Source organism: Mobula birostris, chromosome 11 (assembly GCF_030028105.1).
Source record: "Mobula birostris isolate sMobBir1 chromosome 11, sMobBir1.hap1, whole genome shotgun sequence".
In the NCBI taxonomy this organism is placed as follows: domain Eukaryota; kingdom Metazoa; phylum Chordata; class Chondrichthyes; order Myliobatiformes; family Myliobatidae; genus Mobula; species Mobula birostris.
Window position 1 is genome coordinate 7,195,189 of NC_092380.1, and position 14,852 is coordinate 7,210,040.

The following is a 14,852-nucleotide window of genomic DNA, read 5'->3' on the forward strand; positions in this document are numbered from 1 at the left end:
TGGAAGAGATAAAGAGCTGGAGAAGGGGGAATCTGGTAGGAGAGGACAGTAGACCATGGAAGAAAGGAAAGGAGGAGAACCAATTATCAATCTACTTCACCCCCTCTCCCTCTCTTCCAGTTCCACTTCCTGACTTTTAAATTCAGTGCCTCAATTAATAAAGGCAAGCATGCCATATGCTTTCTGAACTACTAGCCATGAGCCATGAACTTGGACCTGAAGATCCCTCTGCTCGTCAGCACTATTAAGAGTCAGTGGACTGTCTCTTTATGTTTGATCTACCAAGGTGCAACACTTCACATTTGACCAGGTTAAACTCCATCTGCCGATTCTTTGCCCATATTTGCAACCGATTCATACCCTGCTATGTTCTTTGCCAGCCTTGTATGCTCTCCACGACAGCACCAATCTCTATATCACTTGCAGACTTACTAAGCCACCCACCAACATCTGAAGAAATACAACTATCAGCCAGAGCCAGGCTGTCCCGGCTGGCAGCAGTATCGTTTTGAAATTCACTGATACCATTTGAAACCTCGCCTTCCATTATGTCACACATTAAACTGACATCATCGGCCCAGTCTAAACCTGAGCAGAATCTACTAACACCTGTCTTGTCACTGGTAATGGCAAAACGAGATTTCAAATGGAATTCTAATTCTTTTGTAATAACGGGACATCCTACCTCGGCCAGACCAAACTACCCCCACTCCCTGACACCCTGTTATCTTTTCTATATATCTTGTATCCTTTTAAAAACACTCACCTGGTCATCTTCTGAACCTCTGGCCTTCTGTCCTTCACAAAAGGAAAAGTAGAGGAAGTCCCTTTTCTTTTGGAAGAGACCACTTCCCTAGTTCCTCCAGCATTTTGTCTGTGTTGCTTTGGATTTGTAAGACCTCATGCTCTACTAATTTTTACTCTCCTCATATCCGGCAGGCGCTACAGGAGCCTCCGCTCCCGCACCAGCAGGCACAGGAAGAGCTTCTTCCCTGAGGCTGTGACCCTGCTGAACCTCTCATCACAGCGCTAAGCAGTATTGCATCCGTATTGTACTGTCTCAGTACTTTTATATTTGTGTGCTGTAGCACTTACTTTTTATTTGCAGTTATTTTGTAAATAACACTATACTTTGCACTTCTGGTCAGATGCTAAATGCATTTCATTGTCTTTGTATCTGTACTCGGCACAATGACAATAAAGTTGAATCTAATCTAATAATAAGTAGCATCTTGCGGTACGGGATGGATCATTGTGGCAACGTTGAGAATGATGGTAAGTTTGGAGGGGGAGACGGGGAGGGATGAGAATAGAGTGTGAGAGTAGGAGGCAGAACAATCCCAAGCATCATGCAGGCTCAGGTCAGTTTCCTGATCAGTTGGGGCACCAAAGGATATGGCGAGAAGGCAGGTGTATGGGGTCGAGTGGGATACAGGATCAGCCATGATGGAATGGTGGAGCAGACTCGATGGGCTGAATGGCCTAATTCTGCTCCTATGTCTTATGGTCTTATGGTCACGGCTGAGAGATTAAAAGAGCCTATGGACGTGGTGGGGAAAAGGTTGTCCCGGTCACTGCCCGGGGGTTGGGGGGAGGGTTCTTTGTCCCTGATTGTGTTGCCTCCATTTCTACTACCACCGTGGTAAACGGTGGCAGCCCCAGCGAGCTCTTTGCCTGAGAATGGATGGTGTGCACGTCCAGAAACTTGAGCAGAGGAGATCTGTCTATTTGGAACTTCCACGTCCCTCTGAAAATACATGGCATACCAGAGCTAGCAAGGGTAGGGTGCTGATGCTTGCATGAGAGAGAGAGAGAGGGAGAAAGAAATAGAATGAAGAGGTGAAAGGCAGATGGGGGAAATGGAGAGAGGAATGGGGGGAGAGTGGAACAGAGAGAGGGATTACGGGGGAGGCAGGAACAGGAAGAGTATGACAATGAGGGAAAAGGGGATGGTGACGGGTTGAGGGGGGTTTGGGAGAGAGGAATGGCGGGGCGAAGGCGAGATGCAGAGGGAGAAATGGGGAGAGAGGAACAGGTTGAGAGAGGGATGGGGAGAGGGTGAGGGAGGAACAGGAAGTGAAAGAGATGGGGAGAGAGGGGAATGGAGGGAGAGGGATAATGTTGAGACAGAGGGAGGTTCAGAGCGGGGCTAGAGTGAGCGAAAGAGGTGGAGTGAAATGAAGCAGGATCTCCCTCTTATCTATGACTCCCTCTCATAAAGGTTCTCCCTCTCTTTTATGGACAGAGATGGGATAAGAGAGAAACACAGGAAGGGGAGAAACTAACTAACCTTAGGTTACTGAATCAGAGAGAGATTCAGTTTTATTATTGGTAACATTAGATTGGTTGTTCTATGGGAGCTCAGTTTCATAGTTTAAGAGAAGCTTGGATAGGTACATGGATGGCAGGGATTTGGAGGGCTATGGTCTGGGTGCAAGTCGATGGGAGTAGGCAGTTTTCATGGAACATGCAGAGGGGAAGAAGCTGTTCCTGAACCGTTGGTGTGAGTCTTCAGGCTCCTGTACCTTTTCGTTGTGGTAGTAATGAGAAAAGGGCATGCCCTGGAGGGGGAGGGCCTTGAGGCACCGCCTTTTGAAGACGTCCTTGATGGTGGGGAGGGTCGTACCCGTGATGGAACTGGCTGAATCTACAACCCTCTGCAGCTGTTGGTGATCCTGTGCGTTGGAGGCTCCATACAGGTTGTGATGCATTCAGTTAGGGTGCTCTCCAATGTCGTTGTCATCATGGCTATCCCTCGAGGTCGAGGATGATGGTCTTCAGTCTGAAGAAGTGGCCCACAGAGCGAAGACGCCTGTGCGTGTATTTGTTTAACGTGTACTTGATGTTGCTCTCCAAGAAGCACACGATACTTCACAAATCAACCAACTGATTCCAATGGCATGGAAACCACGACAATTGGAACTGATGGATTTGTCGCAGCCTTCATCCACCTTCACAGCCATTGAGTTCGAAGTAACTTCGTCCTCCTGTTCCACCGTTGAGGTCTTGGTTGGATTGTTCTTTGTCAGGGACCTCACCCTCGACCTTACCGCCATGGGTGACCCTACCAGGAGCATAGCTCCAGACGGCATTGCTCTCGGGATCACAGGACCACACAAGCTTCTCCACCGCGACAAGGTGACAATCCACGGAGAAGTCCAATGTACGAGTGTGGATATTGCACGAATCTTTGGTGACATACCAAATCTCCTCAAACTTTCTTAGAGCTGCTGGCCTGCGTCTTTTGTGATTGGGTTGATGTGTTGGGCCCAGTACAGATCCCCCCCAGATGTTAATGCCCAAGATGGCTGTTCACTCTTTGCACAGCTGACCTCTCGCTGAGGACTGGTGTGAGGACAAATTTTGCTGTGATTCTGTACTGTTCGTCCTACTCCCATTAGGAAGGAGGCTGCTTAACATGTTAAGATCCCATGGTATTAAAGGAAAGATACTAGCATGCATAAAGCGGTGGTTGATTGGCTGGAGGCAAAGAGTGGGAATAAAGGGAGCCTTTTCTCGTTGGCGGCTGGTAACTAGCGGTGTTCCACGGGGGTCTGTGTTGGGGCTGCTTTTTACGTTATATGTCAATGGTTTGGATGTTGAAATTAATAGTTTTGTAGTTTGCAGGCGTTACCAAGGTAAGTGGAGGGGCAGGTAGCTTTGAGGAAATAGAGAGTCTACAGAAGGACTTAGATTAGGAAAATGGGCAAAGAAGTGGCAGATGGAATACAGTGTCGGGAAGTGTATTTTGCTAGAAGAAATGAAAGGGTTGACTTCTCTAAGTGGAGAGAAAATTTAAAAATCTGAATTCATTTTGAGAGGACTGAATATAAAAGCAAAGATGTCTTGTCAATGCGAGGCCTCACAGAGTATTGGGAGCAGTTTTGGGCTCTTGATCATAGAAAGGATGTGTTGAAACTGGAAAGGGTTTGGAGGAGGTTCATGAAAATGATTCCAGGATTGAGCAGCTTGTCATATGAAGAGCGTCTGATGGCTCTGGGCCTGAATTCACAGGAATTCAGAAGAATAAGGGTGACCTAATTGAAATCTATCGAAGGGTGAAAGGTCTTGATAGAGTGGCTGAGGAGAGGATGTTTCCTCTGTTGGGGTAGTCTGGGACCAGGGGACACAGCCTCAGAAAAGAAGGGACATCATTTTAGAACAGAGATGAGGAAGAATTTCTTTAGCCAGAGAGTGGTGGATCTGTGAAATTTGTTGCCACAGGCAGCTGTGCAGACCAAGTCAATGGGTATATTTAAGGCAGAGGTCGATAGATTCTTGATTGGTCGGGGCATGAAGGCTTACAGGGAGAAGGCAGAAGATTGGGGCTGAGAGGGAAAATGGATCAGCGATGATGAAATGGCGGAGCAGAGTCGATGGGCCAAATGACCTAATTCTTCTCGAATGTCGTGTGGTCTTGTGTAGCATTCACATCAGCATCACCAGACTCAAAAATAGTTCCTTCCCCCTAAGAGGTAAAGCTGATCAACACCTCCACCCACTAACTCCACCACTACTTTATTACAGGTTTCCCCCGCCATCTGAAGGTAGAGCGTTCCTATGAAACGGTTCGTAAGCCGAAATGTCGTAAAGCGAAGAAGCAATTGCCATGTATCTTTTTGGAAAAGTTTTCTGAGCGTTCACAGACCCAAAAATAACCTACCAAATCATGCCAAATAACACATAAAGCCTAAAATAACAGTAACATATAGTAAAAGCAGGGATGATATGATAAATACACAACCTATATAAAGTAGAAATACTTCTGTACAACGATTGCCTGCACAGATCTCCGTAGTGAAAATCTCACGCTAGCGCTGTTGGCATAAACGCGCTCTCCAGTAACCTTTAAACTATGAAGCTGCCAAATCTACCAAATAACACGTAAAAATACACAGCCTATATAAAGTAGAAATAATGTATGTACAGTGTAGTATCACTTACCGGAATTGGGAAAACAGCACTGAACACACTGATGATGGTGTGTTAGACTGAGTCATCGCAGGCTGGGTGGTGCAGTGGCCCCAACCCTCCGGGCCGCCGACCCGATACATTGCCACAAAGAACGCAGCGGTAGCCGGGAGGCACCCAGCATATCTTTAGGAAAAAAAGCTGAAATAAACATGCTAATTAATTAGGTGCTGCCCGGCCCGTAAATGTTGGCGCAGATCAGAGGCAATTGCCGATTGCATCGCCTCTGATCTGGGCCGACAATTATGTGCTAGGCTATCTTATGTATTTATATTTATTGTATTTTTTAATATTACTATGTTCTTTATTCTTTGAGTGTTTTTTATACTGTATTGGATCCAGAGTAACAATTATCTTCTGCTCCGTACGCTTGTGTTCAGGGAACGACGTTAAACAATCTTGTAACTTATGAGGCAGCAGGGACTGAGTAACTGTCACACTTGCTCGTCTGGATTTGAGACTTGTGAGCTTCTGACCCTTAATTGCATTTCACTGCATTTCCAGTGTTCTTTCTCCACAGACCTGGAATCCGATGCCAGCAGCGATGAGGAGGAAGAGGTGAAGCTCCCTGTCGCGGATGTGTCCCTACCTGCACCTCCTAACACGGTACGGCAAGAGCGCGGGATTGTATTGATTTTAGGCCTTTTATGGGAGGCTCCTTGCATTGGGTCTGTGAACTGGGAGAGCTGGTGGAGTTTATTTGCTGCTCCAGACAGAGCCATTCGGCCCATCTGCTCCATGCTTCACATCTGGAGATGTAAACTCATGTTCAGTCTTCCTGTGAGTCTCTCCCCCCCCAACACACACACACACACACACACACACACACACACACACACACACACACACACACACGACAGATACTCTCGCTTACATACAGGCACATAATTAACATATTGTCCCTTTTTGTCTTGTACGTTTATCCACCATTGCTTAAAACTGAAAATAAAAACAGAATTACTGCAAACCCTCATCAAAGTACATATATGTCGCCATGTACAGCCCTGAAATTCATTCATTATCTCTCTCTCCCTCTCTCTCTCTCTCTATCCATTTTAGATTATGAGGACACGCAGTCCTCTTTTATTGTCATTTAGTAATGCATGCATTAAGAAATGATACAATGTTTTTCCAGAATGATATCACAGAAACACATGACAAATCGACTGAAAAACTGACAAAAACCACATAATTATAACATATAGTTACAACAGTGCAAAGCAATACCGTAATTTGATAAGAACAGACCATGGGCATGGTAAAAGTCTCAAAGTCTCTCGTAAGTCCCATCATCTCACGCGGATGGTGAACCTCCAGCGCCTCCAACTTGCCGATGCAGCACCCTGGAAGCATCCGACCACAGTTCGACTCCGTCCAAAAACTCCGAGCCTCCGACCAGCTCTGCCGAGCGCTTCGACCCTGGCCTCGGCAACAGGCAATAGGCAAAGCCGAGGATTTGGGGCCTTCCCCTCCGGAGATTCTCGATCGCACAGCAGCAGCGGCAGCGAAGCGGGTATTTCAGAAGTTTCTCCAGATGTTCCTCCGTGCTCACATCTGTCTCCATCAAATCAGGATTGTGCACGGCCCCTAGTTAATGCATATCGATATCATTCGGAACGGCCGCGCGTGCTGCGTCGCGCCATCTTCTCCTCCCTCCACTACCTCTCTATCTCCATCTTTCTCTCTATGTATCTAGTGATGTATTATTTACTATTTATTTATGTATTGGGACACAGCATTGTCTCGGCAGTTCCAGCCCTTCGAGCCGCACTGCCCAGCAACCCCTGATTATGGGACCTTGTCTAATTATGGGACAATTTACAATGACCAATTAACCTACCAACTGATAGGTCTTTGGACTGTGGGAGGAAACCCACCCGGTCACGGGGAGAACGTACAAACTCCTTACAGGAGCAGGTTAACTCCTTCCACAGTGGTTTCTTGCGGTCAATCGCTGTAGATCTGGAAAGGCAGCACCTCCAGAGAGGGCAGCAGTTATCTCTCCAGGTCTGGCTTTTCCGCCGTGGTGAGAGCTTAATTCTCACTCGGCTGAAAGATTAATTCTCATTCTCTCTCTACAGACGCTAAATTTCCATTTCAGATTTCCAGCATCTTTTTTCCTAATCCTACCTCCGCTCTTCACTTCTAGCATTCCCTGTGGGAACAATAGAACATAGAATAGCACAGCACATTACAGGCCCTTCGGCCCACAATGTTGTGCTGACCCTCAAACCCTGCCTTCCATATACCCCCCCCCACCTTAAATTCCTCCATATACCTGTCTAGTAGTCTCTTAAACTTCACTAGTATATCTGCCTTCACCACAGGTTCCACAATCCTGAAAGTAATAGCTTTGCTATTGTCCTGCAACCTTGGGAGTGGTGGGTGGCTGGAGAGGGGACGGTGGGGGGGGGGGGTGGAATTGGTGTTACATTACAATGAGGACAGTGTAGAGCTTATGGATATCAGATTGACAGCCTGAAAAGCTCAGAGCAGGTAGAGAGTTTCCTCCATTGGATTTGTTGCAAAGTTCAAAGTAAATTTATTACCAAAAGAAGCACCACAATAACGTTGCGGTTCACACAACGCTATTACAGTGTGGAGGAGGCCCTTCCGGCCCTTAGAACCGCGCCACCCAGCAATATACCGATTTAATCCTGGCCTAATCACAGGGCATCCTACAATGGCCAATTAATCTGCCAACCGGAGAACCTGGAGGAAACCTACACAGTCACAGGGAGAATGTGCAAACTTCTTACAGGCAGAGGCAGGATTTGAACCCAGATCACCTGCACTGTAAAGCGTTGTGCTAACCACTATGCTACCGTGCTGCCCGATGTGGGCACAGTCTGTAAGGAGCTTGTATGTTGTACGTTCTCCCCGTGACCACAGTCCAAAGACATACCGAAAGCTAATAGGCTATTATAAGTTGTCCTGCGATTAGGCTAGCGTTAAGTAGGTGGGTTGTTGGGTAGTGTGGCTCATCGAGCTAGAAGGGCCTGTTCCGTGCAGTTATCTTTAAATAAATAAAGTACGTGTACATCAAGATATACTTCCCTAAGATTCACTTTTTTGCAGGCATTCACAGTAGAACAAAGAAATACAATAGAATAATTGGAAAACTACACACAAACGAAGGCTGACAAACAGTCAATGTGCAAATGAAGACAAATTGTGCTGAATCTCTAAAATAAATGATAGTCACAATGTGAGTTGTAGAGTTCTTGTGAGCCCTTTGGTTGTGGAATCAGTTTGGTGTCGAAGTGAGTGAAGTTATCCACGCTGGTTTGGGTGTCTGATGGTTGAGGGATAATAACTGTTCTTGAACCTGCTGGTGTGGGACGTGAAGCTCCTGTACCCTCTTCCTGATGGCAACAGCGAGAAGAGATGATGGGTTTTTTGATGATGGATGCTACGTTCCTGTGGAAGTGCTCCTTGTTATATCCTTGCATTAGTGAATATTGTACATTTGTTTTGGAGTCTGTCTGAATGGCAGTGTCAGTTGTCTCCAACTCTACAGTCCTTTGGAGATCCCTGCCTCGTGCTAACCACTGCGCCACCGGGGGGCAGCCGTTGGGTGGTAATGCACCGGGTGTATCACAGGGACAAATGTGTTGCTGATGGAGGGTGGGGGGCTATGGAACGTCAGGCTGCACAAGTGGAAAGAGCAAATGTTGAGACAATATTGCAGATGTACGAACTACAGTCGAAATGGCAAGATGTGACACAGAGAAAGTGAGTTACCTGAAGTTGAAAATTCAGTATCAAGTCCGGCAGGCTGCAACATGTCAGAAAGAAGATGAAGAATTGACATTAAATTTATTTAGTTCTATTTCAAGATACAGTGTGGAACTGGCCCTTTGAGCCATGCTGGGACCCACCGATACAACCCTAGCCTAATCAGGGGGCAGTTTACAGTGACCAATTAATCTACTAACTGGTACATCTCTGAACTGTGGGAGGAGACTGGAGCACCCAAAGGAGACTGGAGCACCCAAAGGAGACCGGAGCACCCGGAGGAAACCCATTTTGCCACGGGAAGGAACATGCAAGCTTGCTTACAGAGGGCGCTGGATTTGAACTCGGAACACTTGACGCCCCGCACTGCAGTAGCATCGCACTCCTGTGTAGAAATTAACAATGAACTTCCAGCACAGTACAGGACTTTCAGCTCACAATGTTGTGCTGGCCTTTTATCCTACTCTGAGACCAATCTAACCCTTCCCTCCCACTTAACCCTCCATTTTTATATCATCCCTATGTCTATTGAAGAGTTTTAAAATTGTTCCTGTTGTATTTACCTTTTCCACCACACCTGACAGGAGTTCTGCTTTCCTACTGCTCTCTGTGTAAAGAACTCACCTCTGGCATCCCCCTATACTTTCCCCCAGTCACCTTAAAACAGCAGTCGCCAACCACTGGGCCGCAGAGCATGTGCTACCGGGCCGCGAGGAAACGATATGAGTCAGCTGCACCTTTCCTCATTCCCTGTAACGCACTGTTGAATTTGAACATAGGGTTGCCAACTGTCCCGTATATTGGGCTGAATTCGTTTGTCCCATAAGGGACCGCTCTTGTCCCGTATTTCCCCCGCTAAGGTAGAGCGTTCCTATGAAGCCTTTCGTGCCGAAATGGCGTGAAGTGAAGAAACAATTACCATTAATTTATATGGGAAAAATTTTTGAGCGTTCCCAGACCCAAAAAATAACGTACCAAATCATACCAAATAACAGACAAAACTGAAAATAACACTGACATATAGTAAAAGCAGGAATGATATGATAAATACACAACCTATATAAAGTAGAAATAATGTATGTACAGTGTAGTCAGGAAGATTAAGCCAAAACCGATTTGTGGGGGGGGAAAAATCGGCACGTACACGCGTGCGCACGTCACATATATGTGCACGTCACGCATGCGCACACAGGTGCCCGCACAAGGCTTCATGATCATGGTAGTCTTTCCTGGGGTAAATACAAGTGTCCCGGGATTTGACTGCTACTTTTGTCCCTTATTTGGGAGTGAGAAAGTTGGCAATCCTAACTGTAAAAGAGATGTTGAGTTTAACCCTACTTGAACACCCCCCTGCCCCCATTTGGCCGGTCGGCAAGAATATTGTCAATATTAAACCGGTCCGCGGTGCAAAAAAGGTTGGGGACGCCTACCTTAAAATGATCTCCCCTTGCTTTGGCCGTTTCCTCCCTGGGGAAAAGTTTCTGGCTGCCCACTCAGTCTATGCCTGTTAACATCTTGTACACCTCCATCAAGTCTCCTCTCATCCTCCTCTGCCCTCAAGAGAAAAGCCCCAGCTTGCTCAACCTAAATTAGAAGTTCAAAGTAAATTAATTATCAAAGTATAGTACCAGAGAATTTGATATCGACTTCGGAATGCAGCGATGTGCCTGGGCAGAAGATGAAATACAGACATTGAAACATATTCACTTAGTGTTTATGTAGAGGTACAGCACGGAACAGGCCCGTCCGTCCTTCCGGCCTTCGAGTTGCATCGTGCTGCAACCCACTGACATACAGAACTGAGCACAAACCTTATGCACATATATTTAGCTAGGGAGCCTAAGACTTTTGCACGGTATTATATTTGTCAATGTGGAATGGAGGGCGAGTTTGTTAATCTGGCAGGAGCAAAGGATGTTGGGAATGGCGAGGGTGGAGTGCCGTGGGAGGGGTGTGGGACAGGTGGCAGAGGAGGAGTGCCAGGCACGGGTGCAGACATACCCCAAGCCCTGAGACTCCAGGCAACATCATACGATTCCAAACAATTGGTTTATTCATCACTACAGAATGTCTCTCTGGTGCTTCCCGCTCCCTCCCCTCTCCCTGCCCCCTTCCCACTCTCAGTCCACAATAGAGACCCGTATCAGAATCAGGTTTATCATCACTCATGTACGACATGAATTTTTTTTTTTGGCCGCAGCAGTACAGTGCAATACACAAAATCACTACAGTCCTGTGCAAAAGTCCTAGGCGCCCTAGCTATAAATATGTGCCTAAGACTGTTGTTCAGTACTGTACATTGAACAAGTTCTGCACAACTGTCCACTCTCACCTGACTTAGCTGACACTGACCTGCTCAGCATGAACCAAACAACACTAGAGTGGCTGGCTGTCTGGTGCGACAAGCTATGTTGATGAGTACTGTACATCCCCGAAATTCATTTTCTTGCTGGCATATTCAGTAAATGCAAGAACCTTAACAGAATCAGTAAAATACCGCACCCAACGACCAATGTGCAAAAGACAACAAACTGTGCAAATAAAAATGAGAGAAATAATAATAAATAAGCAATAAATATCGAGAAAATGAAATAAAGAGTCTTTCAAAGTGAGTCCATAGATTGTAGAAACAGTTCAATGATGGGGAGAGTGAAGTTGCATGAAGTTATCTGTTCTGGTTCGATAGCCTGATAGTTGAGGGGTGATGACTGTCCCTGAACCTGGTAGTATGGGTCCTGAGGCTCCTGCACCTTCTTCCTGATGGCAGCAGCGAGAAGAGAGCATGACCTGGATGGTGGGGGTCCCTGATGATGGCTGCTGCTTTAATCCAAGCAGCCTCCTGCCTCCGTGGTTTGTGTGTAATCTTCTCTTTTGTTATTTCCCGCAGGCAACTCTGGAGAGCAGTCTGAGCGGTCTGAGGATTTTCAGCCAAATACCAGGTACCTAGATGATGTTCGATTTTGTCTTGGGTCTGCTTCTGTTGCTGGGCCACTGAACCATCAGGTGAATCGTACATCACTGCTCCAAGCCTCCATTTTACAGTGTGGTTAGGACAGAGACAGGGCGAGCAACAGATGGAAAACTGTACCGTACTTCTGAAACGCTTCAGTGAGTTATTCAGGTGGAGTTGAAAACGGGCTTTTCGAGCCATGCCGCCCAGCCAATCAAATCCTAGCCTTCACAACACCTTGGAGGAACTCAGCAGGTCAGGCGGCATCCGTGGAAACGATCGGTCAATGTTCCGGCCCGAAACGTTGACTGATCGTTTCCACGGATGCTGCCCGACCTGCTGAGTTCGTCCAGCGTGTTGTGAGTGTTGCTTTGACCCCAGCATCTGCAGAGTATTCTGTGTTTACAAATCCTAGCCTTATCATGGCACAGTTTACAGTTAACCTACCGACCGTACATCTTTGGACTGTGGGAGGAAACCGGAGCACCCAGAGGAAACCCACGCGTCGCGGGAAGAGCGTACAAACTCCTTACAGGCAGTGGCAGGAATTGTATCTGGGTCCTTGGTCCTGTAAAACTCCGTGCTAACCACTATGTGTGCCTCCGTTTGCTGTGGCCACCCCTGGCAATTGGTGCTGTTTAGGCATAGATGCCAGCTTTGGCTTTCAATGGAGAGGGTTCAAAGAAAAAAAGTTTAGTGAGATCATAAACACGAGTTTCTGCAGATGCTGGAAATCCAGGTAACACATACAAAGTGCTGGAGGAACTCAGTAAGTCAGGCAGCGTCTACGGAGAGGAATAAACAGTTGACGTTTCGGGCCGAGACCTTCATCGAGACTGGAAAGGGCAGGGGGATGAAGCCGGAAGAGAAGGTGGGGGGAAGGGAAGGAGTACAAGCTGGCAGCAATAGACGAAGCCAAGTGGAGGAGGGGGAATAAAGCAAGAAGTTGGGAGGTGATAGGTGGAAAATGTAAAGGACTGAAGAGGGAGGAACCTGATGGGAGAGGAAAGGAGAGTGGACCATGGGAAAAGGGGAAGGAGGAGGAGTGTCAGAATGGGAAATGGAACCACTTCTCTCCTTTTCCATTTCCCTCCTTCCCTTTTTCTTCTCGGCTCTGATCACCTCCCTCGTGTGCCCCTCCTCTGTCAGCTGCTTTATTCCCCTCTGTAGATGCCGCCTGACCCTCTGATTCCTCCAGCATTTTGTGTGTTCGGTGTTACCCCTCCCTAGGCACACCACTTAGAGATACAGCACAGTAACCAGCCCTTCTGGCCATCCAGTTACCCATGTGACCAATGAACCTACTCACCCGTACGTCTTTGGGCTGTGGGAGGAAACCAGAGCACCTGGAGGAAACCCACGCGGTCATGAGAACGTACAGACAGCGGCTGGAATTGAACTCGTGTCCCTGGCGCTGCAGTAGCATAATGCTACTGTGCCACTGACAATTTTGATACCGACCACTGGGAACCTTAGCCTAGGCAAGGTTCTGGTTAGTAAGAACTGAGGAAACCGAACACACTATCCGCCCTTCCATTCATTAAAGGAACACACACAATGGGCTGAATGGCGTCCTCTCTTCCTCATGTTATTGGGGACCAGAATCTTGCCTCAGCTGCTGATGGGGGGGGGGAAGAAAAGCAGTGGGCACAGGAGATAGAAGCTTCCCTTTCTCTCTACTGAATGGCAAGCTCTGTTGTCGGAGGTAGGAGAAGGGAGGGGAATGACGGGTGAGGTAAGGGACAGTTCAGCTGAGTTAGGGACACTCATGGAAGAAGTTTCCTCCTAGAATCACACAGGTTCCCCGTTCAGAAAAACAGAATGATTGAGAACCCCAGGGGTCAGGCTGCTTGGTGCCCTGATCTCAGCTTTGGGAAGACATGTAAAGACCCCTTGAATTTGCCATCCAAGTTGATAGGGTAATACTTAAGGGGGCATTGAAGATACTCTTAGATAGGCACATGGAGGAAAGAAAACTGGAGGGCTATGAAGAAAGGAAGGATTAGGTAGATCTTAGAGTAGATTAAAATCCAGCAGAACATTGTGGGCTGAAGGGCCTGTACTGTACTGTTATGTTTATGTTCTGTGTAACGTGAACTTTGGGTGCCTGTGATCTGTCCGTGGGAAGTCTGTCATGCCCTGCTTATCCATGTCTAGAAGGGTTGTAGCTGACAGGTCATCCAGAATGGACATCTTAAAACTTGATGAGATATTTTATTACACCCTCTCAGAAATCCCATTATGATGTGGGGTAGAAGGGTGGGTTGGCAAGTTTGCAGACGACACAAAGGTTGGTGGTGTTGTAGATAGTGTAGAGGATTGTCAAAGATTGCAGAGAGACATTGATAGGATGCAGAAGTGGGCTGAGAAGTGGCAGATGGAGTTCAACCTGGAGAAGTGTGAGGTGGTACACTTTGGAAGGACAAACTCCAAGGCAGAGTACAAAGTAAATGGCAGGATACTTGGTAGTGTGGAGGAGCAGAGGGATCTGGGGCTAGATGTCCACAGATCCCTGAAAGTTGCCTCACAGGTGGATAGGGTAGTTAAGAAAGCTTATGGGATTTTAGCTTTCATAAGTCGAGGGATAGAGTTTAAGAGTCGCGGGGTAATGATGCAGCTCTATAAAACTCTGGTTAGGCCACACTTGGAGTACTGTGTCCAGTTCTGGTCGCCTTACTACAGGAAGGATGTGGAAGCATTGGAAAGGGTACAGAGGAGATTTACCAGGATGCTGCCTGGTTTAGAGAGTATGCATTATGATCAGAGATTAAGGGAGCTAGGGCTTTACTTTTTGGAGAGAAGGAGGATGAGAGGAGACATGATAGAGGTGTACAAGATATTAAGAGGAATAGATAGAGTGGATAGCCAGCGCCTCTTCCCCAGGGCACCACTGCTCAATACAAGAGGACATGGCTTTAAGGTAAGGGGTGGGAAGTTCAAGGGGGATATTAGAGGAAGGTTTTTCACTCAGAGAGTGGTTGGTGCCTGGAATGCACTGCCTGAGTCAGTGGTGGAGGCAGATACACTAGTGAAGTTTTAAGAGACTATTGGACAGGTATATGGAGGAATTTAAGGTGGGGGCTTATATGGGAGGCAGGGTTTGAAGGTCGGCACACATTGCGGGCCAAAGGGCCTGTGCTGTGCTGTACTTTTCTATAACAACCCCCCTGTTTGCTGGAGAAACTGTGGAAAT

The 14,852-nt window shown here is 47.1% G+C and overlaps 1 protein-coding gene across 5 annotated transcripts in view; it reads left to right on the forward strand.

The window, feature by feature from the left end:
• LOC140204786 (interferon regulatory factor 3-like) overlaps positions 1 to 14,852 on the forward strand; it is a 65,259-nt gene that overhangs the window by 19,860 nt on the left and 30,547 nt on the right. For all 5 annotated transcript variants that reach the window (XR_011887706.1, XR_011887707.1, XM_072271586.1 and 2 more), the window contains exons 4-5: positions 5,492 to 5,577; positions 11,597 to 11,648. Coding sequence is in view for 3 of the 5 variants with exons in the window: in XM_072271586.1 (XP_072127687.1) it covers positions 5,492 to 5,577; positions 11,597 to 11,648 (138 nt within the window). In the remaining 2 variants the exon portion in view is untranslated. The remainder of the gene's footprint in view (positions 1 to 5,491; positions 5,578 to 11,596; positions 11,649 to 14,852) is intronic.